The sequence below is a fragment of the Poromitra crassiceps genome, assembly GCF_964638095.1.
Source record: "Poromitra crassiceps genome assembly, chromosome: 7".
Lineage (NCBI taxonomy): Eukaryota > Metazoa > Chordata > Actinopteri > Beryciformes > Melamphaidae > Poromitra > Poromitra crassiceps.
In genome coordinates this window covers 28,908,535-28,932,904 of record NC_139628.1, presented here as the reverse complement: position 1 = coordinate 28,932,904, position 24,370 = coordinate 28,908,535, and the positions used below count along the sequence as shown (strand labels likewise).

At 43.2% G+C, this 24,370-nt stretch overlaps 1 protein-coding gene across 1 annotated transcript; it reads right to left on the bottom strand.

Moving 5' to 3' along the window:
- Positions 1 to 271: 271 nt before the first annotated feature.
- LOC310779523 (histone deacetylase 8-like) lies at positions 272 to 19,712 on the bottom strand (the record flags this gene model as incomplete). The annotated part of the gene is made up of 9 exons (XM_083640051.1): positions 19,580 to 19,712; positions 19,396 to 19,448; positions 17,984 to 18,114; positions 6,840 to 6,981; positions 5,326 to 5,438; positions 4,181 to 4,258; positions 3,396 to 3,504; positions 1,711 to 1,888; positions 272 to 544 (listed from the first exon to the last, which is right to left on the bottom strand). Exons 1-9 carry the CDS (start codon positions 19,694 to 19,696, stop codon positions 272 to 274), a joined length of 1,194 nt encoding a protein of 397 aa, XP_083496177.1. The 5' UTR covers positions 19,697 to 19,712.
- Positions 19,713 to 24,370: the final 4,658 nt, after the last annotated feature.

The window sequence follows — 24,370 nt, the reverse complement described above, 5'->3', positions numbered from 1 at the left end:
ATATAAATAAATATGTTTGGTAGATCACTTTGACTTGGTCATTTTAAAAGTAGCTCCCAAGCTGAAAAAGTGTGGGCACCCCTGATCTAGTCTGTCTCGAGGCTTAATAATCAGCCTCCCACTCTGCGAGTAGGCACGGCTCTGCTCCTCTCGACATGGTGTGACAACAGTCTGTGTGAGAGGGCGTGATGGATGGTCCGCCCCCCCGTGACTGGTGTCGTCCTCTACGGCGCTGTCCTCATTCCTCTGCTGCCCCTCTGCTGCAAGCGCATCACTGGGCTGCTCTGGGGGCTGCACTCGACGGCTGGGGAGGGGCCGTCTCTGCTGCTCTGAGATCGACCCTGTTGCGGCGGTACATAGTCCCTTCAACGTCAACGAGGTAGGACCTGGGGCCCGCCTGCTGCAGACACACACCTTTTCTCCATCGGCCCGTCCTGTCCCCGGGGAGCAGCTTCATCCTGATGGGCTGGCCGACGTTCAGCTCAGGCAGGTCCTTAGCTGACCTGTCATAAGTGAGCTTCGCCATCTGGTGCTTCACACGCAACTTGTGGGGTACGGTGGCGCAGTCGGTAGCGCTGTCGCCTCACAGCTAGAAGGTCCTGGGTTGTGACCCCCCCATATCTTCAGTGCCTAGTGCCCAGGTGGGCTATCTCGTCAAAAGGGCCTTTCTGTGTGGAGTTTGCATGTTCTCCCCGTACCCCCAAGGGGGTTCCTCCGTACATAACCCCCCACTAAAAACATGCAGAAGATCGTCATCCGACCAGTGACGACAACATCTGAAGTTGGTTCCAATGATGGTCCAATGATGGTCCCCGGGCGCTGGAAAGAAAAAGCGACCACTGCTCCTGGCCTGCCCCCTGGAGGAAAGGACAAGCCTGGATGGGTCAAATACAGAGGACATATTTCACCGGCCACCGTCAGCATGAGTGTGTGTTGTGGCCGCATGCATGTGTTGTAGTGTCCGTGTGACAATAAAGACGGGCTTCCGTCTGAAATCGTGTTTTTTTTGTCTGGGACCCCCGTGACGACCTGAGGTGCCAGCAGTTGGTCTGTCACAGGGAGGTGTGTCCTCAGTCTCCGTGACATCAGCCTTTGTGCCGGGCTGCACTGCAAGCTTATATCTTGTGAACTTTAGTAATCTAATAATGACTTTATCCAGATTGGTTTTATGAGTCTGGACGCTCCAAGTCTGATTTGTGAACTTTAGTGACCTAATAATGACTTTATCCAGATTGGTTTTATGAGTCTGGATGCTCCAAGTCTGATTTGTGTCACTTGTCCCAAACCACATATGGAGGTAGTTTCCAATCTGCTTTCGACTGATGTGACTTCAGTGCGGACGCGCAGATCCACCGAATCTGATTTGAACGTCACTTGCAACTCGTCATCAAATGCTTCTGCGCAGGAAAACCACGTCACCTACGTACGTATTTACTGACGCCCACGTCGTTACCTGAGCAACCCATGCAGATAGGCTGTTTAGGTCTGGACACACAGATCCGACTTGAAAATCAGATTTGTGGCAGTGTGGACACACTCCCAAATCAGATTTGGGAAACCAATCAAGATGATGATGATTAATGACTTCATCAGCAAAACGGATTTGCCTGTAATGTGAACATGGCCAAAGTAGCCTATGACAGATCACACACACACACACACACACACACACACACACACACACACACACACACACACACACACACACACCCTACCTCCTCCCAGCAGCAGTGTGGGTAGCTGCCAGTCCAGCACGTAGTTGAGGCAGTGGCCCAGGCCGAGGGGGGTCATGTTGAAGCAGCACATGGGGTCTCCTGCCATGGTGTCAGCGCCCAGCTGCATCACCACCGCCTCCGGGCTGAACAGAGCCCGCACCTCCTGCAGAACACTGTGACCACCAGACACATGCTGTGAGACAACCAGCTGGAGATCATCTGATCAGTGACCAGACCACACTGACTACACTGACCACATCCTACCTCGATGGGAAAGTGAAGCTAAAATATCTCGTTTCCCCGCGAGCTGCCATCTTGCTTGTGTGAGGTCATGTGGAGCCCTAGTCTGAGCAGTAGAGTCGGGCGATGGGATGATCACAGCTTTCAATCATGACGTTAGACCCCGTTTTTATATTGTCAAATGACTAATTCGAAACAAAGTTATCCGAAAAATGAGCACTTGAAAATACATCAGCGTGATAAGAACTACTTAAAACGACAGAAAACATCTTTGTGGGGGGGAAATATTTGGCATGTACTTTGATTTCTTAGTTTCCCATCCGCTAACATGGAGGGGGCGGGACTTATGACCTATACTGCAGCCGGCCACAAGTGGGCGATCGAGATGTTTTGGCTTCACTTTTGAGGAGCCGTCATGACATCCATTTTTTATACAGTCAATGGACAGGACGTGTGTATACTTTTGCCAACCTAGTTTAGGTGAAACCACGCCCACAAGTCAATGACCATAACATGATGCTGCATTTTGCGACACTCGACTGTATCGCCGCACCGCGTCGGCTAGTTTGACTGTGTATGTCGCAGGGGAGGCTGGCTTGACGATGGCTTGCGATGTGTTTATTGCGCATGTTCATATTGCGATGACGATGAAAATACGATTAATTGTGCAGGCCTAGTAAGCGATGATCACAAAAAAGTGGAAGAAATCATCTTGAAGTTATAATTGGAGTGATTCTTCTGAAGTTGTAATCTGGCGGTTAGAGCAAAGATTTGGTTAATAAATCACTTTTTAGGTGAGCGTTTTGCTAGCTTGCTAAGCTAGCGGAGCGGCTAGGCAATTCTTCCGGCGCGTCATGTGGGCGTGGGCGTGGTTTCCCCTAAACTAGGTTAGCAAAAGTATACACGCGGACAGGACGATATGCTTATCTCACGATTCAATACGCGATATGATGAGGTTCATGACTCGATAAAACCACGTTACCATGTACGGTAATAAATAAAAGTTCAATGACAACAAAGTCTGACTGTGCAGAATTGTTTTTTCTGACCCTGGCTCGCTAGAACGTAAACAATTCTAAATTATTATATATAATTTGTATGAAGATTTTGTGAAATATGACAGTCAAGCATCTCATTTGTGATTATTACAGTAGAGTAAAACAGAGCTAATATCACAATTCATTTTTCTGCCCCGTGACACGCATTGTGATATCGTCCCATCTCTCTTTTTTTGTTACAGAATTATTAGGAATTTAAAGACGTTTAAAATGTGAGTGGACTTTGGTGGTGACTGTTGCAAGAATCCTCTGTGCCTCTAAGCTGTAAATGTCTGTAGACGTGACTGTGTGTGTGTGTGTGTGTGTGTGTGTGTGTGTGTGTGTGTGTGTGTGTGTGTGTGTGTGTGTGTGTGTGTGTGTGTGTGTGTGTGTGTGTGTGTACCTGGTGAAAGTCTGGAAGTATCTGTCGTCCTTGATGCCGTCGTCCAGTGGAACGTTAACGGCGTACCAGCGGCCCTTACCCAGCCCCGTGTCACACAGGTCTCCGGTACCTACACACACACACACACACACACACACACACACACACACACACACACACACACACACACACACACACACACACACACACACACACATTTAGAGCTTACATGATAAAGTTGCAATGTTCACTGAGAATTACTCCAATTATGACCCTACCACGGTATATAGTAACATATTTTTTGTGTTTTTCAAGATTTCAGTTAGTTTTCTCTTTAAATAAGACCTATCGGTTCCCTCATCTGGATGTCAATGGGATTTTTGTATGAGGATTTTTGGTCTGTGGTTAAAAAAGTTATGAGACTGTGATCTTTGTGTTCAGCAATATAACCTTGACAAATTTGGACCACTTGTATGATTTCTGAATCATAAAAGATTGATTGTCAAAAATCACAATTTTTAACCATACAACTTTTGTTTTGTTAATCACAGACCTGATTTCAGGCATCTAACCAAAGTCCCCATACAAAAATCACATAGACTTCCAGACAAGGGAACCCTGCAGTACTCTAATCTATATCGCCCGCTTCTATACCAAGAACGCTGTTGTCAGGAGAGGAGATAGCAGTCATTTTTCTCATGTAGTTACCGCCCTTTGGCTTTGGGGGGCAGACTTGCATCCCAGCACACTGTATCATGGTACATTCTCCATCATATGCAAACGTCTCGTCTCCTGAGCTGACCGACCTGGGAAGAATCCAGGAGAGAACTTGTGGAGGGAGACGGTCATGACTTTGGACGTGAAGCTGAAGGCGTCTTCCACACCTGACGAGAGACGAAGGAAAAACACCAAGATGAATTTTTGCTGTTGGATATTTAGGCCCTTTAGTATAGTACTTTGTCATTTACAGCAGCCGTTCTCAACTGTTCTAGCCTCACGACCCACATTTTTCCTTAGTCATTAAGTCGCGACACAATTTTCTGAATTTAGCCTAATTTTGTAGCGTCATTTAGCCCCCTTCGCAACACGGTTACCCGGTTACCATCACAATTTAAAAAATAATAACAGTATCTTACTTGTTTTTCAGTTCAGTTGTCCCCCCCACCCCCGCGCGCGCGCGATAAGTGTACTTGTACTTTCCACTTTGTAATTTGTGGAAATTGCTGGAAGCCAGACTGATCCACAGTACGAAACAGAATGTGAAGTCACATGATGTTTACCAGGCTAGTCTGCAGGTTTCAGAAAACCAAATGTAAGACTTTAAAAACCTCTTTCATGCCACTTAGAAGTGGACTTTAGAGCAAGTTATAAACCAAAATAAGGAAATGAAGCACACAAAATCAGCTTGTTTCATATTGAGCATAGCTGATGGAAGTTCTGACACTATAAATGAGTGGAATAAGACAAAAGACAAGAGAATATTAAGAAGGGTTAGCTTTAATTTGTGGTTGTAATATTTGGCATGTTAACCAAACTACTCAGACCTCAAATAAGGTCACATAACCTTCAAAAAGCACTTAAGTCTCTGCAATAATTTACGGTAGGTAGTCAAGCTGTATGTCTGATCTTATCAACTGATGTTTGTCTGTACAGCATCTGCTGTCGTGATTTGTAATCTTATTGTGTTTTTATGTTCTGTGTTCATATTGTATTTAGTGTGTTTTCATTCTGCACTTGTACTGTGTGTTTCTACTGTAAACCTGTCTACAAGCCCAGCTTCCCTTAGGAGACAATACAGTTTGAATTGCTATTGCAATGAATTGTTTGTTTGTGTGTGTGTATGTTATGTGTGTGTGTGTGTGTGTGTGTGTGTGTGTGTGTGTGTGTGTGTGTGTGTGTGTGCGTGCGTGCGTCTGCGCGTGCGTGCGTGCGTGTGTGTGTGTGCGTGTACCGTCTCCGTGATGCAGGTCAACGTCCACATAAAGAACTCTCTCGTACTTCTCCCTCAGTTTGAGGATGCCCAACACAGCATCGTTCACATAGCAGAAACCTGACGCCTCGTCCCTGGTGGAGGAAGAGAGAGAGAGATGAACTTGAAATTGTTTGAAATCTTGACCTTTACATCTAGCTCCCCCATCAGGCCATTCAGTGTAGTAGAGCTGAACGTGACGTTTCTTGCCCCGGAAGAGAGTTCCCCATTCATTTTCTCCATAGACATTTATAAAAATCCTTATATAACGAGTTGTACACGGCTGGAACAAAGCCAACCACTGACCTACTGAATCATGAGTGACCATAAAGCATTTCACTTGAAGCAAAAACAAAAAATAACAACGAAAAAATTTAATTTTCAAATTTGTGACACTTCCTGTGGGTAGGGACCGCAACTTGGGTGTTTCAGTTTTCCACTAGAAGGGATCTAAAGTCTATTTCTTGAAAAAATTTGTTTTTTCATTTTTTACAGTAGTACACTTATTTGAACTATCCATTCCATATCAAATGAAGACGTTTTGGGGTTAATCTTGTTTTTCTCCGTCTTTATTTTTGTTTTTGCGTCAAGTGAAATGTTTTATGGTCACTCAGGATTCAGTAGGTCGCTGGTTGGCTTGGTTCCAGCCTTACAACTCCTTATATAAGGATTTTTATAAATGTCTATGGAGAACATGAATGGGAAACTCTCTTCCGGGGCAAGAAATGTCACGTGACTGTTCAGCTCTATTGTTTTAATGGAGGAACACAGTGTGAAGATGCAAAGTCCATTTAAGTTATTAAGATCAGTGGAAACAGTTGACAGATGGACACAGTGCTGATTTCTTTGGGTGAGGGACAATAACATGCCATTAGAAAAAGAGAATCATGGCGTCCGGGTAGCGGTAGATTCCTTGCCTATCAACACGAGGGTCGCAGGTTCGCGCCCCCGCGTTACCTCTGGCTTGGTCGGCCGTCCATACAGGCACGATTGGCTGGTGTCTGCGAGTGGGAAGCCGGATTGGGGGTATGTGTCCTGGTCGCTGCACTAGCGCCTCCTCTGGTCAGTCGGGGCGCCTGGTCGGGGTGAAAGGGAACTGGTGGGAATAGCGTGATCCTCCCACGTGCTAGGTCCTGCCAGTGAAGCTCCCCGCTGTCAGGTAAAAAGAAGCAGCTGGCAACTGTGCATGTGTCGGGGGAAGCATGGTGCTAGTCTACAGCTCTCCCCAGATCGGCAGAGGGTGGAGCAGCGATCGGGGGGACCAGGGGGGGAAATTGGCCAAGTACAATTGGGGAATTGAGGAATTGGGGGGGGGGAAATCAGAGAGGGAAAAAAGAGAGAATTATCCAATTATCACTCCATAAAACAGTAAAAAAAAACTCAGTTGGTCAGTTAGTTCAGTCCCTGAACCCCTGAACTAAAGCACCCTCAATATGTACAGTACATAATGTATGTTTGTGTGTCCATGTACTGTATGTGTGAAGCAGTGCTCTCACTTCTTGGCGTGGTGCCACCCCCCTGCCCAGTTGATAGCCACCTCACACTTGTTGTCCAGCAGACACTGGGCTGCCGTCAGCGTAGCGCCCCCTACTGCTGCTGCGTAGTCGAATATCCCCTCCACCACGGGGCAGTCGTAGCCTGGAGCGAGAGGGAGAGAAGGAAAGAGATGACAGTTTTTAACTCTTCTTGACCTTTTTGGGGCCGTTGTGCAGAATGCACAGCAGGGCCCTTACATTCCACTCTGTCGCCCAGACCATTTTAGCACGGATTCACGGAGGACATTCCACTCTGTCGCCCAGACCATTTTAGCACGGATTCACGGAGGATTCAGGCGATGTAATGTCTTTCCGCTTTCCAGTCTGGTAGGTGGCGGTAATGCACCTCTGGCTAATATTGTGGCTAGCTCGTTCAGAGAGTTCCACAAGAGCCGGTCGTCGGACATTTCACCGTCTGGTGCCTCTCTCGATCCGACTACGAATTTATTGATTCGATTTTTGAGGAGTTGACATGTATCGTCTTTTTTGTCCTAATGTAAAGCAGCTGTGAATGTGACAGCATTCGGTTGCGGCTGCTCCTGTCCTATTCCAACAACTCAACTTGTTGAGAAGAAGAATGCAAAGAGTCGCATTTGGAAATATCAGTCCCCAAAGTCCCATCTGCAAAAAGTGTGAAAGGGAGTTCCAAACCAAACAGGGTAACACATCCAATCTCGCCAAGCAGCTGAAAGACAGGCACCCAGACCTGTTCAAATAATTCAAGGTGGGTTACTTCTTTCAAACGGTGTAAAATAACACATTTAACAACATATCAAACAGACACATTCACATGTCACATTCGTTTTTGAGATAGCTGGCAATGCATTGTGTAACCAAAAAACGTTTGCGCTAACGTTAACGTGTTTTGTAATGGAATCATTATGGGACCCGGCTAATACCTGGTACAGCGTTAGCTAGCATAGTGTAACACGTGTGCATGCAATGTTTGTAATGGAAACATTATGGGACACGGCTAATAGCCGAACTTAGCCATAGTTCAACATGGCATCAAAATAAATACAAGCTTCTTTCGGGTGAAACATGTCCGTGAATTAAAACTAGCTACATAAAATTGCTTGCACTCTACATGTGTGTATGTGCAGTTGTCTTTATCATCTCTTTATTTTAGTAAATCTCACTGACGTTACTTTCCATTTAACAGTATGCGAGAGATGAAGATGAAGAGGAAGGCACAAGTCGCGGAGCCCAAAAGACCACCCAGCAGACAATTCCTGATGTTTTTGAAAAGCAGAGGAAATATGACTCACATGAAGCAAGAAAGTGTGATAGGGCATTGGCAGAATTCCTATGCATCGATCAAATACCAATATACACCGTTGAAAAAAAAGGATTCCAGCAATTCTGTGAAATAAATTAAATTATAATATTTAATATAATAATAAAATTAAATACTTGAGGGCTACATGCCACTGGTGTTGCACTGTCTGTACTCACTGCCATACAGAGTTGAATGTAAGAAGAAGTAAGCAGAAGCACATTGTTTTGTTTTAAAGTTGAAGGCTACATGCCATTTGTTCATTGAAAATGGTTGCATACTTTAATAAAGGAGAATATGTTCAAGAAATATCAGTCTGGTTTTTTTTACCGTGGTACCGAAATTGGTACCGAGTACCGTGGAAATTCACTAGTACCGGTACCGACTACTGAATTATTGGTACCGTGACATCACTAGAATGAGATGGTTAAATAATATAGACATCAGCAGGTGGTGGTGGAGGTGAGTCAGAAAATATTAGTGTTTTACCTATATGGCTACATCTGGGCAAGAGCAGTGCCACTCACTCAGCAAATTGATGGTTAAGACAGAAAAACAGTCTAATCTTAATGTAAATGGTCCTCTAATCTGGTTTCAAGGGGCCAAAATTTTAGACTGAACACAAATGACTCTACACCTTGGCAGAGTTCTGGACTTTACTGAGCACAACGGCCCTATGCCAGGTTTCGACCTGGCCTTGTTTTTAAATAGTTAACTTGTGTATGAAAAGCGTTGCTCAAGGACACTCCAGCGGTAGAACGGCATTTGTATATCTCTCAATTATTCACTCCCATCTGCAGATTTGAACTTGCAAACTTTCTCGCACACACGTCCATTTGTCTAATCTTAAAGGAAGGCTTTGCTGAATTTCACAAAAAATAGGTAGGGACACGCACATCCAAAAACTAGGCCACACTGGGCCTGGGTGCTGGATCAAGAGTACTTACAGTGAGAAAAGAAACAATCCGCACACCGAGGAGCTCCCGTTTAGGTTTTCTTTATATTTGCAAAAACAGCGTGACGTTTCGGGCCACACTGGCCCTTCCTCAAGACGCTTTCTGGAGTGGCAGAGAGACGCCGTCTTAAATACCCGTATCAATATACATGACAGATCACCAGGTGTCCAGCAATTAGTAATTAGTAAAGTTAAAATAAAGATGTACACACATAAAAAGACAGGTTATTCTAGGCACAAATGTATAGATTCTAACAGTATATATATACAGTGTAGTAGACAAATAGGACAGAAATAATTCTACATGTACATGTCACCCAAAAAGGGAGTAGTTTGTGGGCTCTATATTATAGTAAGTATTTAAGTAAAGTTTGAAAGAGGCCCAAAACAAATACAAAAATGCATGTAAATGCACCCTGGAGGCGACTTCATTGACCACAACATATTACATTTGCAGAAATGGGGACCTAGTCTATTGCTTAAAACAAATAGTAATTAGTAGAAAGTTTTTTAAAAAAATACAAAAATACCACTTATGAATGAGATCACCACTAGAAGGGAGAGAGAACAATAGAGAGAGAGCATTAGAGTAGGGACATCCTAATACCAGATTGGAGTATAGGATTACATCACCCTCTATAGAAAAGGTCTCATATCAAAGTCCTCATTTAGGCCTTTTGGGGCCATAGTGCCCAATGTATATATCCAGAATAATTCTCTTTTGAGTAGCAAGTTATTAATTACTCTTTGCTGAATTTCACCCCATTTTGTATCATTAATTATAATCTCATTAGTATAAGCAGATGGACAGTGTTTACCTTTACTATATGTTTTCTGTATTGAGAAATCCCTTTTCGTCTGCCTGCAAAAACTCCGCCCCCGCCAGCTGGCATGAGTCATTAACGCTCGTTAAGGCTCCCGATGCGCATCCAGAAAAAAATTATAATAATAAACAATCTGTAGTTGGAACAGCCAATCTCACCAGCAGAACATCTGTTCACTTCCACATCCAGAATGATGCAGTTTGCATCATTCTGACACGGAAGTGCCTGGAATAAACTGCAGAGCTCTCTGTGCAGGAAACCATGAAGACAAGGTAAAGTCTCTCCATCTGCATATATTACCCACACTGTGATGATACAACGCCGGGTGAAAATCAGCAAAGGCTTCCTTTAAGGCCCCCTCATGTATGATGGAATGAAAGGAGGGGGAGAGAGAGAGAGAGAGAGAGAGAGAGAGAGAAAGAGAGAGAGAGAGAAAGAGAGTCTGAGGGAAAGACAGTTGGAGGAAGGGAAAAGAGAATGATGGGGCGAGACAAAAGAGGAGAGAGAAAGCTGGAAAAATGATAGGTGGGAATGAAGAGAAAGACAAGGGAGAAAGAAAGGGAGAAAGAAAGAAAGAAAGAAAGAAAGAAAGAAGGAAAGAAAGAAAGAAAGAAAGAAAGAAAGGGAGAAAGAAAGAAAGAAAGAAGGAAAGAAAGAAAGAAAGAAAGAAAGAAAGAAAGAAAGAAAAGAAGGAAAGAAAGAAAGAAAGGGAGAAAGAAAGAAGGAAAGAAAGAAAGAAAGAAAGAAGGAAAGAAAGAAAGAAAAGAAGGAAAGAAAGAAAGAAAGAAAGAAAGAAAGAAAGAAAGAAAGAAAGAAAGAAAGAAAGAAAGAAAGAAGGAAAGGGGGAAGGCTAACGGGTGTGATGGAGGGGAAACAATTGGGTGTGGAGAAAAGACACATTGAAGGTGATGAAGGAGTGTGATGCTGAAGAGAGAGACAGACAGGTCTTGATCCAGGAAAGGGAGGAGTCACGCGGAGGAAGGATGGAAGGACAGAGGAGACACACAGAGGTGTGGAGGAGACAAAAGGAGGAAGCGAGAGAGGGATGAGCTAAGGACACGACAGAGAGGAAGGACAGAGGGAGAGTCAAGGAAATATTAAAAACAAGGAGGGTGAAGTGTAAGTTGAGTCTAAAGTTAGAAACATAAAGCCTGGTGGTGAAGGCTGGCTGCTCGTCCAATAACAACCAACGACGATGGGGATCCCTTCAGCATCGCCCCGCCCCATTGGTCGGGTTGAAACAGGTTCAACTCAGCAAAAGCTCATTGCTGCCCTGAGTGAAGCATACAGATGACACGACTAGGACAGCAAAGTTGTTGGAGAATCATGTTGATTCAGGGCTCTGATGACTAAGAAAAATACTTTGGTGTAGAGGGATACACCAGATCGGCAATACGTCATTTTGTAGGCGGCTGCTGGCGGCACATGTTCCCGCCCCCTTTTAGGGGGGAAACACAAGCCTCTCCCTGTTGCTGTTGACCTCCATGTAAAATAGCACTACCAAAAAAAAATTATAGAAAAATAACAGAATCAATCTCGTTTATTAATGACCCCAAAACACCATGACATGACAATATATTACAACTCGTCTGGCCATAGAATGGGCAAGATACACCGGAAATATTACTTTGACCCATCTAAAATCAGGTAACTCATGACCCGTCTCTGACCTAGTTCCGGTGTCCGCCTGTTGCTAATTTAGCCTTCCGACATGAAATGCTGTTGTAGTGGAGCCCAGCGTCGTTGTAGGCTACTTGGCTCTGGGCTGTAATGTAAATATATGACATGAGTCACATGATTTTAGATGGGTCAATGTAATATTTCGGTGTATCTTGCCCATTCTATGGCCAGATGAGTTGTAATATATTATCATGTCATGCTGTTTTGGGGTCATTAATAAACGAGATTGATTCAGTTATTTTTCTATAATTTTTGGGGGTAGTGCTATTTTACATTGAAGTCGACGGGGAGAGGCTTGTGTTTTCCCTCTAAAAGGGGGCGGGGCCTAATTGCCGATCTGATGTATTCCAGGTGGTGGCGGCCATATTGGGTAACAGTGGCTATGAACATCTGATTTTGTTTCTAAATGTAACTTGTTTGTCTCAACAGAATCCAATTGACATGGCTACATTCTGTGCTGTTAGCAAAGGTGTGACCAAGTCAACTTTGCTCGAGTCTCAACTCAAGTGAGTCTCAATTCTTGAGGCACAGGTCTCTAGTCCTAAAATTAAATGTAGATTAGATTACCAAGTCAAGCCCATGTCTTTAATGTCAAGTTCCAAGTCAATATCTAAGATTTGTCAATGCAATATGGTTTTAATGAGATAAAAACTTGGTAAGGGCATCATGAGTTGTGATGGAACACAACTTAGATCCTTGGTCAAGACTTTAGAAACCTTTTCAAGTCATCAAAGTACAAGTCAAAGTCAAGTCCCAAGTCACCAGAACACAACTCAAGTCAAGTCTCAACGTATTCAACATGTTACATGACTCCCCACCTCTGAGACATACATTTGAACCTGTTTTCTTTTATCTGACAGTACCAGAAAAGTAGAAACATTAGTGCAAACTTTTGTCAACAAATTGCTAGGATTTTTAAAGACAGGATCCTCCGTGTTCAATGCCAGAGATTTAACAATGACGTAGATTGAGCTTAAGCTAATACTTTGGGATTGAACTCATGATGTGAGACTCTCTGTTGGCCGGTGCTGGACAGGAACCAACCCATCCTCAATCTGTCAGTACGCAGAGGTGAACAATACAGAGACACTCCTGCACAGCTAAGTGACAAAACACCACAGTCCACAGAGAACACAGTCTGCTAAATCTTCTTTCCTTCCTACTGACTTTTCCTAGAATAAGTTGGATGCTGTTGTTTTTTAAGAACAATGTCAGGGAACACTCAGCGTCCAAGAGAGGCAGGAGAGAAAAGAAAAAATGACTAAAATCAATAAAGACTTGCTACTGTTGCCTTTGTGCCAAAACTATGGTACAGTCTTCCCCCTGATATCAAATGATGACTGACAGATGATGACTTAAGAAAAGTATTACGACTTATTTGTATCCCATTTCTTTCAATGTCTCCTGAATCTCTAGTTATGTTATCTTACATTTGTGTCTGTTTTTGTCTATGTAATATGGGTTTTTAGTTCTTATTGATCGTTCTTCTCTTTTTATGCATTTTAATTATTAAGTTATTCTCTTTTCCTCATATAGGTTACACTTCAGACTCCATCTGTGTTTTTATTTATCTTATGCTGTATTTCATATCTGTATTTCTTGATATACCTTTTAGTTTATTTTAGTTTCTAGCTTATTTTTCTGTGTGTTGTCACTGAGTTTGCTGTATCTAATTTATAAAGAGCAAGCTCGTTAGAAAGAAAGAGATTTGACAGCAGATCTGGACCTTGAAAGTGAAGTGCTATTCTCTTTACAGGGTTGCCACTCTTTTGGATTTTGGGGGCAGAACAAGCCCGCACTGCTCCACAGTCTGCACCGCAAAATAATGTATGTTACCGGACAAATCTGAAACCTACCGGTCACGTTTCAAATAACAGTCCATACAAACACAGTTAAACGAGCCAGTTACATCCTTTGCATTCTATATTAAATGAAGACATTACCGTTTGTTTTATTTTGTATGTTACATACTTATTGGCCAAGTAATAGTATATTAATATTTATGGGCTTAAAAAAGTCTGCCCAGGTTACAGGCACTAGTAGGCACAGTATGATGTGATTGATTTTTTTTATCTTTTAACTTCCATCACTTCCAGACCCGTGGCAACCCTGTCTTTAGGCAGCTGAGGCTTTGTGATTTTTGATTCCAGTCTTATAGCGCCCTCTGCTGCCAACAAACATGCATTGCATATTAATATCATTGGTATTTCCTCTCACCCTTCCATCTTCAGTGTTTTCTCACCTCCCAGGGTCTGAGTATGAAATTAGCACCCGTAAATCTGGCCACCTGCATTTCTCTCCTAGTTCTCACTGTCGTTCTCTCTCTCAACTGTGCTGTCCATCATCATCATCATCTTCATCATCGCTTATCCGGGATCGGGTCGTGGAGGTAGCAGTTCCAGCAGGGGACCCCAAACTTCCCTTTCCCTGGCCACATTAGCCAGCTCTGACTGGGGGATCCTGAGGCGTTCCCAGACCTCAGTTTCCCCCGTTGGTCTCCTCCCAGCTGGACATGCCTAGAACACCTCCCTAGGGAGGCGCCCAGGTAGCATCTTTACCAGATGGCCGAACCACCTCAACTGGCTCATTTCTACTCAAAGGAGCAGCGGCTCTACTCTGAGTCCCTCACGGATGACTGAGCTTCTCACCTTACCCCTAAAGACCTAAGCATACTTCTACCTCAAAGTAGTAGGAGTAGTAGACAATCTACTGGTTTCCTGCTGAGAACCATGGCCTCAGATTTAGAGGTACTGATCCTCATCCCGGCCGCTTCCCACTCGGCTGCAAACGGATCCAGTGAGTGCTGGAGGTCCCAGACTGATGATGCTATCAGGACCACATTGTCCGAGAGAAGCACTAAGCAGAGATGCAATCCTCACTGGGGAATCGCACTGGTTGCATTTGCGTTGCGTTGCGGCTGTGCTCCGGTTTTGCTACGTGCTCTGTGCTCCGCCAACACTAACCGGCTGCGTGCAGAGCCCGTCACGGCTCCGCCCCGCCAGACAGCTAAAGTGACGAGACCGACAAGTTCTCGCGGTGAAATCGCGCGAGACAATTTGTATGTGGGATAAATACAACGACAAACAGGCAGAAGATCATTGTTCCCAACTGGAGAAGCAGAGGAGGGGTGGACTTGCTTGGTGTTGTCCTTGTAAAAAGGATGTGTTGTGTCATATATTATTTTGTGGTTTTCAACTTCAATTATGAACTTTTCCTCATACTTGTTTGTCCTCTGGCTTGATATTGAATGCTGTAAACACCTCTGCCCTGTTGACTCCATGCCTGGCTCCGCCCAACTTCCTGCAGCTTTGCTCCGACATCCGTGAAAAATAGAAGCCTTGCGTATCTTTTTCGGAGAGCTCCGGATCGTCGGAGCTGGGACGGAGTAGACACGCAACGCAGCGGAGTAGGTGGGAGTTGACACAATGATTAGAGTGGAAACGTATCTGCTCTGAAGCCGTACCACAGCGCAGACGGACCGAACACGGACTCAGTGGAATGTGGCCGTCAGCCCACCGAACTGCAACCCCCCCCCCCCCCCCCCCCCCCCATCCCAACCACTATGCCTCGAAATCCTGTCCATGAATATCACAAACAGGATAGGTGTGCTGGCCAGTGAACCAGAAATGGCATTAAAAATGATCTTAAATTCTATCGCACGAATTATAGCTTTTAAAGAAAATAACATTTGATTTGCATGTTCTCCGATTTTTAAACGACACTTGCACTGTTGCTGTCTAGTAATTTTCATTATGTTGCACTCGACTGATTCTATACATGAAGCAGCAGTGAAAACAAGTAGGTGACATATTTCTAGAAAACAGGTTATAGTCATTAGTTTGGTTGGTAAAAAGTATTGTTGGCAGGTCAATGGGCCCTTTTCACATTCTGTTGTCGGCTCTGTCCTTCACTAAATTGCTCCACAATGTGCCCAAAACTTTTAATTTGTGACATTATGTATGTAGTGCCAGAAACCATTACAAAGAATCTTGTTGGATTGGTTTGAAAAATAAGTCACAAAAAGAAACTTGCCACAGGAAGTTTAGCCGTTACCATGACAATGTAGAAAGGGCCGATTAGTTCAGTTTACCTGCTCTTGGAAATTGAGACTTTTCAAGGCCCAATTCCCCAAAATCAAGTACACAACATGGCATAGTTTGAGACATGGTCCATGACATGCATGGACCAAGGTTAATTACTCTTACAACACAGAATTTTGATACCGAGGACTAGCAGAAGCTCACAGACAATTAAGAGAGAAGCTTGGATGTGTGAACACTTCTCAATTCTGCTGTTAGTTGCAATTGCAAATGAAAGCTACCGACTGCAACACTTTCAAAAAATATTTTGTTTTCACTTGTCGAGAGCGTGAGGCGGAGCGTTGTTGTTTTGTCTTCCCATTCTTTCCCCCAATTGCACTTGACCAATTTTTACCACGTGTGCAGCGAGTGGTCAAGACAAGCCTCTTTAGCATCACTCATTCATTCACTCAGTCAGTCAGTCATAATGTCACGGAAAGGACCGGACGTTTATTTCGGGGGCGCTTGGTGAGATTCCCTCTCGGTTCCCGACGGGGTGGTGTGTGTCAAATCGTGCTGCTTAAATGTTCACCCCCGCCCGCTTTGGACACTGCGTGAATTCAAACGAGCGCACCTACACACACACACACACACACACACACGGACTGCCATGACCCCCACTTCAAATCAAGGGCTGAAAGAAAATCACAATAATCTGCCAGAAATGCAGCCCAACATTACAAAGAAACGTGAACATCTGAGTTTAATGTCAACACAAAGGACTCTGGATGCTCTGGCTGTGTGGAATTTGTTTGTGGCAACACTTCAGAAAAAAATTGGATCGCCATTCTCACCGCGGCTCCATGCACTGAGGTAGCGGGGTAGCCTACAGCCTGCATGACAGTGTTTTGCCCTGCAAGAGGAGAAACCGCCATCTTTGCAAATATTGAGTTTTGAAAGGGGTGTTTCAACATTCCGACCCAGTGATCCTTTGTATCGACATTAAAGGAAGACATGAATTTCATATATTTCTGTCACTTTTGGTTACGTATTTTGCTACTATTTCAACATAGGCGGTATGGGTGCCGCACTTCAAAACATAGCCAACACAGTCGCAGACGCGACGCCAGCAAGTGCAAGCAGGTCTGCGTAAAAACATACAACACTGAAACGTGACGATGCAGCTACAGAACACATTATTTATGGAAGTACGACACAGCGACAACCACACGGGATAGTTTAATCTCCCGATTATGAAGCAAGCCAATCGCAAAATAAAATGCTGTCATTTCACACACAAACCAGAATATGTAGGCTACAATATCAACATACATTTGAATATACTATCCTATAGTAGCCTACTATGTTATAATCCTTTTCCAGTGACTCCTGAGCAAACCAGCCAACTAATAAAATAGTAGGCTATAATTTCAATATTAAGTTATTGAGAATTTAATTCATCCATTCGTGGAAATATGATGACAAAATAGTGTGTCTATGAGAATCTGCAGACTTCATTCAATCTGTTTGAACCAGAAATAAAGTGTTGGCATTTTACTTGTCTGAAAACCAGAATATGTATATTGTGGTATTTTCTAGTTGAAAATACTATCCTATAGTAGCCTACTTTATGTTACAATCATGTTTTCCAGTGACTCCTGAGCAAACCAGCCAATTAATAGAATACAGTACAATTTCAAGAATGATCAGTTATCAAGAATTTAATTACGGTAATTAATTGGGGGGGGGGGGGGGGGGGATATGATGACAAAAAGTGTGCACGTGGTCTTGGGCCGGATGTGCCCTTGTTCCCCCTGCTGCCCCGGTTGCTGCTCCACCCTCTGCCGATCTGGGGAGAGCCAAGACTAGCACCATGCTTCCTCCGACACATGCGCAGTTAAGGCGGAACGAAATTTGATGGAGGTGGCCCCCTCATAATTCTCGATGCAGGGAAATCCCTAAATTCAAGCACTTTCAATGTCCCATGTCTATTTTCAAAAACGTTTAATGCCTTGATTTTTATTGTTCAAATTCACAAACTTTCAAGCATTCCAAGGACCCATGGGAACCCTGTATTTTCTTACACTAGTCACCCCGTGTTTTTCTATATAAATGTCCCTCAAAAGAATCATAATCTCTCTGTGGTTCTTTGTCTTTGCCAGGCCCAGTAACTTTGACCATTTCTCACCACTTTGATTCCTCCAATTGATTAATCCAATGTCTACCTAAATACAATTCAGTAATCAAGGGGTAGAGACACAAAGTAATCAATGATTTGTTGCTTTCACGCCAACTGGTGGGGCATAAAGCAGACAACCAATCACAGAGTAGGATTCATACAGGAGTCTTACCCAGGCCGAAGTCGGTGGACTGGGGGTCGTCGTTGTCTCCGTCCTGGCTGATCTTGTGGAGATGCTCCAGGTACGCGTCTGTGTGGAACTTGGCCATTTCCTCAATAGTCGCCATGTGAGGCTTCACAATGCTGGGGGAAAGGGGAAATACAACATTGATACATGCTTTATACACAAATGGGCTGTACAGTCCATGCACATAAGGAGTGAATAAATGTAAATTGTATTGGATAACAATACTGTCTGGTCGTGGGAGATGTACTTTACTTGATGTATACGCAGATGTGCACTTTACATCAGTGCCTATCATGACAACTTGGATTGCCGGAAAAAATGGGTTCCTTCCGACCTGTAAAAAGTGAATTGAACGGTCGTCCAGGTCGGAATTACAGATCGGAAATTCGGGTATCATTCAGAGCTCCGCTTTGTCCGAGTTGACGTCACAGCCACATCAAAATGGGGACTTGTATCGTTAATGGTAATCACAGAATTATTATAAAGACGTGTGTTGATGTTTTAACACAAAATTGTATGTCTTCATTATGTAATGTCAACGTTAATATGCATTTGTGTCATCTATTTTTCTCTCTCATTAGAGCACTATGTGAAATTCAGCATTCAGCATGTCTGGTTAGCATTGTTAGCTAGTAGGTAGGTACAATGCTAACTGAACACAGGTTGCTATAGCAACCTATATAGCCTATGTTTGGTTTCCCCCCCGAGCGGGAAGTGCAGTGTGAATGCAAATATGTCTGAGGCGGAGGTTCTGTGTTGAAACTTCCGGTGGTCCGAGTTGTCATGAACGCAGCATAAGACATCATCAGTGACAAGATGATTTTGCTATTATGACATCACTGATGACACCATCAGTCTTATGACATCACTGATGACATCAACAGTGATGTCACAATGCCTCCTATGACATCATCAGTGGGACAAAATTGAAACAGAGAACAAACAAACATTGCCCACATGCTCCCTTTTATATAATTATATACCGGTATATATACATATACATACACACACACACACACACACACACACACACACAGACAGACAGATAGATAGATGAGTGAATTTATTAAAGTATTCTTGCCAGGTTTTACACCCATACTGAAAAGTCATTGATATTTAGTTTTCTTGAAGGTATTAAATTGATACTGGACTCTTGATTTGTTCTGACTTGCTGTTCTACATTTAGATGTGGGACTATTGACTTGAGACTTGAGCCTCAATACTAATCTGTTGTCAATCTTAGGAAGTAACGTTAGTATCCTAATCCTACAGGGCTAGGGGTTGTTTATGTATGTGAGACCATTTCATATTATCACAACCTATGTTCCTTCTCTCTAATCATCTTCGGTTTGTGCAAAAAATTACAATTAGCTAGTTATGTATTTGCACCAACTCACCTCATGTGTTGGAGCAGTCCATAGGCTTCTATCAGTGAGTGAACCATGCTCGCCTAGAAATTAAGACGTTACAAAATTAGCACAGTAGAAGCCACTCGTTAAAAAAGAGGCGAACCGTTCACTTGCAGCTAGCTAGCTTGGATTTGGCCACAGCCACACCATACATGATTCCCATTCAACTTACCCGGTTGGGGACTTTGGATAAACTGTCGCAAGTCTCTATGTATTCCGGACTGTAAACGTACGCGACTGTCCGTTTGTTACCGCGACTGTCATCATCACTGTCTCCTGTGCAACTCATTTACTTTGGATAACAACAAAATATCTGACGAGAAATGTAAAGAAGTTACAATAAAAAAGAAGAATGCTGAGAGTGGCTTGCGTTGTTTTCAAGTCAGGTGTTTCACTATCAACATTCCCCGGGAAACAAGTCAGCCGACTACTAGCCCAATGTTTACAAGACGTTACGAAAATGTATAAAAAAAAGCATACATTTTACTGATTTGTTTGTCTATTTTTATTTGAACTAAATTATGTGGCATATTTAAGGAGGGAACAGCTATAGAACGGTCACAAGACAGGTGTTTTCCTGGCGGACAGGTTTAACAGAAGGACACATTCAGAGCGTGAGGCATTCTGGGATTTCTTGTAGTTCTTCCGTGTTGTCATTACAGAAAAGTCCTAAATATAATTGTATATGTTTATTCCTGTATAATAACAGTAATAATAATAATAATAATAACAACAACAACAACATCAACAACAACAACAACAATAATTACATAAAACAAACTTAATAAAATATAGTATATATAATAACATAGTATATTATATATAATGTAATAATATTGTAACAAACTGTTCAGTGTTGTGTTATTATATATATTTTTAATATATATTTATATATTATATATACAGCCTCTCTATGAATTTAGTAATGTAATATGTAATTTAATGCCTAGCTGTATTTGCATTGGGAGAATGAGCATAATACAAACTTGGCTATAAGCTACTTTCAGGGTATGAGCGAAACATTTGGACATTAGGGGTGCGTTCGTAAATCCACTCTGATGCTCCACACTGAAATAAGAGCACGGATCTATGGTGCATTACAACGACATGAGCCAATTTATGAATGGTCCAGTGTGCGCTATCTGGCGCTCAGAGTGGCTATTTCCAAACACACCCTAGATAACATAGAAGATAACACGATATTGCAGGACTTGCTCATTTAAGCTAGCCTGGTTAAAACCATCCGGATCCTTGAACTCGCATGTTTGGTTCTACGGGGGGGGGGGGGGAATAATAATAAAAAAGGTCCATCTGAAGTGTGGAAAAATTGTAAATTTCCCCAAAACTATACTGCATTTCTTTAACTAAATCACGCACATTTAGGCTATTCTATGTGATCTCCTTTGATAACTTTATTTATTTATTATTACTTCACTTTCACTGAGCCTCCCCTGAAACTGTTTGAAGCCCCCCTCGCCCCCGGGAGGCTAGCCTCCCAGTTTTATTTAAACCTCTGACCTAAGGCATCCATTGGTACACTACCAACCATGTCATACTAGCTTGTTGGGGTCTAAATAATGCTCCAAATTTTGGACAGGGAATAACTGGCATTGCCATTTCAAAGGGGTCCATTGAACCCTCACATCAACATATCTGAATCAGAATGGATTCTAGGTAGGTACCCACGACACTGCCCTTTGCAGATAGGGTAGCCCAAGCATTTTTCGACAAGACCGCATAAGGGCCGACAGAGGGCCCAGGAAGCTGGTCATATAACTTTGGTTATAAAATTACATAACCTACGTTTATTTTAATCTGTGTGAATTGAACTTTGAGCTAGCTCTTAGTTGCACAACACTGGATTTTGGAATGTGACCATGGAGAGCTGCCTTGGGATTCAGCACATTCACACTGTCCCCTGTGGCTAGAACAAAATCAACCCGATTTGTCGCTTGTCGTGTTTGAGAAATAAAGCTGCCAGGCATCTGAAACATTGGCAACTCTAGTGACAACAACAGGTAGGCTACTTTCCTTGGAATAGAGCCACCACCCATCTGGTGACAGCAGTTCCTCCGTCCATCCAGGATTAATTTGCCATGGCTTGCAGCAGAAAGATGGTGACACAGCTTCTCTTCGTTCTCCTAACTTTATATTCTAATCGCATTTTGGGAAATCGAATCAATCTGATGGTGATGGGGGGAGATTGCGCCACATTGTCCGGTGAACACTGTGAGGAAGGAGTTTCCTGGTATCACATGCGGCAGGATGGTGACAAGGAACTGGCCCACTTTTACAATGGTGAGGTGTATATGCCTGTCAAGGCATATGGAGACAGGATTAAACCTGATGTAAACAATGGAGACCTTTCTCTCATTTTATGCCCAACCATTTACAACGACAAGGGCGACTATCAGTACAGATGCGGTGACCGTGTTTTAACGACTGTCCGTTTGGAGATTCTGTTTCCCTTCGAATTATATGTGTTGCAGGGACGGGATGCCATCCTTATGTGCCACTCTGTTACCACAAGTGAAGATAAGGACCTCAGTAAGTTCTTAAGGTGGGAAAGAAATGGAGAGACTGTGTATGAACTGAATGTTGTCTCTGGGACTGTCCGATATGGTCCAAGATTTGAAGGCAGAGTTTCTGTCTCAGCTGACGGCTACAGAGAAGGAGATCTGTCTCTGACACTGACGGGGGCTCGGTACAAAGACCAAGGAGTTTTCTTCTGTTACCATGGCAACGACAAGGAGAGAGAGACAGGAGATCCGCCTGCTGTGAAGCTCGTCATTCCAATTTATACACCCACAATGGAGCATGCACAAGCACTGTTTAATAAAGTGATGACATACATGTTTTGGTTAATATGTTTCTTCCTCTTCTCCTTATTGCTTACCTTTCCTTGCATTATTACTTTTACTGTATCTGTCTGGGAGGTCAGGAAATTGGTCTCGAAGGTGAAGGTTCGCATCATGAGGACAATCATGAGCAATAATTAGTTTCCTGCATTTAAATGAATGTCATTAAAAGATCTGCTCAAATGGCATTTATGAGATGATTTAAACCTAAACTTGGTATGTTGTATTGTATGTAGGTATGGTGTTATTAAAAGATAATCACTGTTCTTTCCATCCTAAATCATGAAGTGGGCCTGCAACCTGCAATAGAGAAAAGTGTCCCATCCCATCTAGCTGTAGATTCACTTGTCTTTTCTGGACAAGTTCAAATCAGGCTGCCTCTCACTGACATTTGGAGCTGCAGTGTGAGCAGTAGTTTCTCAGGTTCAACATCCAACAGATGAATGTAGATAAGATATCAGCTTATTTGGAACGTCTGTGCCTTATAACATAATTGTGCTGCACGTTTATCAGTGAGATAAGTGCTAGATGTAGATTTTAGATGATCATTAACTCATTGAGTGCCAATGACGACGATTGTCGTCAATTGTGTTTTTTGACGGTGGGACGTGGATCAAAGTCTGATCCATCTGCTGTGAAAGTATGGTGGATGTTGAATGTGTAAAAGCTATTTTACGGACCCATTAGGTGGCGACAGTGCTCTCCAGATTAGAGAAAGGTGAGGAAAAACAGCAGAAGAAGCCCCGTGATGAAACGGAAACCGATGCTGGAGCCAGAGCCGTATAGATTGCTCTGGCTGGAGCTAACCTTAGCTGCGAACAGCAGTCAATCCGCGCCCACAACTGAGCCCCTCTGTCTCTGCTGCATAGTTTCTCCACACGATTAGCCGCCAGAAAAGCAGCACCCGACGCCGAAGGGCCAAACCATTCTCAGCAGTCCGGTTTGGCTTTTCGGTGTCGCGGTGGGAGCCGGCGCACAAAAACGGAGCGCTCCGAAAATAGACGCTGGGTGTGTGTTAGGCTGTGTGTTAGTGTGGGGAGGAGTTTGCAGCTGGGGGGGGGGGGGGGGGGGGCACGCAGGGCACCACACAACTACACCACGTCACTACATCAGAAAATATTAGCTTCAGAGTCAGTGAATGTGCTTGAAATGCTTCATTTCACAAAAGGCAGATTATCTCGGCTTCTAATTTGAAACGTCTGTTTTTGCTGAAAACAACCTATCTTCGGCTGATAACTAAAGAACGGAAAATGGTATCAATAAACTTTTTTTTGCTGATGATACAATAGAGTCTCCTCGTTCTTTGTGCGTGTTCAATGTTTACATAGTAATATCACACAATATTCTGTGGGCCTCGAGAAATCACTGAAAACACTCTGAAACTCTGGCACTGGGAGCGTCCGTTCTCCAAAAGTGGCTGGCACTCAATGAGTTAATAGTGCCTTCCAGCTTGCTCACTGACAGGCTGTGTGATACGATGATCAGTTTATTCAAAATAGGGAAAGAAATTCTTTCACAAAACTTCAGAAGCTGGGAGGAGCTCAAAGACATTATAGTGCAGACACAGACTGCGCCCAATCCGTCAAATACGTCGAATTTAAAATGTTTAAGCACGTCTAAAGTATGCACATGACATGTGCACCTATGTGCAGTGAATATGCCACTGTCTCGGACTTATCTTATCACTATACTGCCTTATTGCTTATTGTTGCTTATTGCTTATTGCCTTATTGCTTATTGTTTTTGCACTCATATGCCTTGCTATATTTGTACTATGTTGTAAACGGAGTCCACAGCACAAGAATTTCACACGTGATACTTGTACCATGGAGTGACAATAAAAATCTTGAATCTTGAATCTTGACTGCAGACAAGGACTCCATCAGACATTCTCACCAAAAACATGCAGCTTTTTTCCATTCAAATCAACCATGTTGTTGTGTTGGGCGCTGTGCTTACATTGTGAGAGTGGTATATAATGGATTGCTATCCTTGTTTTATTGTATATTCATTTTAGCATCACGTACTTGTAAATTGTGTAGTAGACCTTTTTGGGTAGTTTCTCCATACGTTTTGTGTATGCAGAGTAACTGATTTGAGGTGAA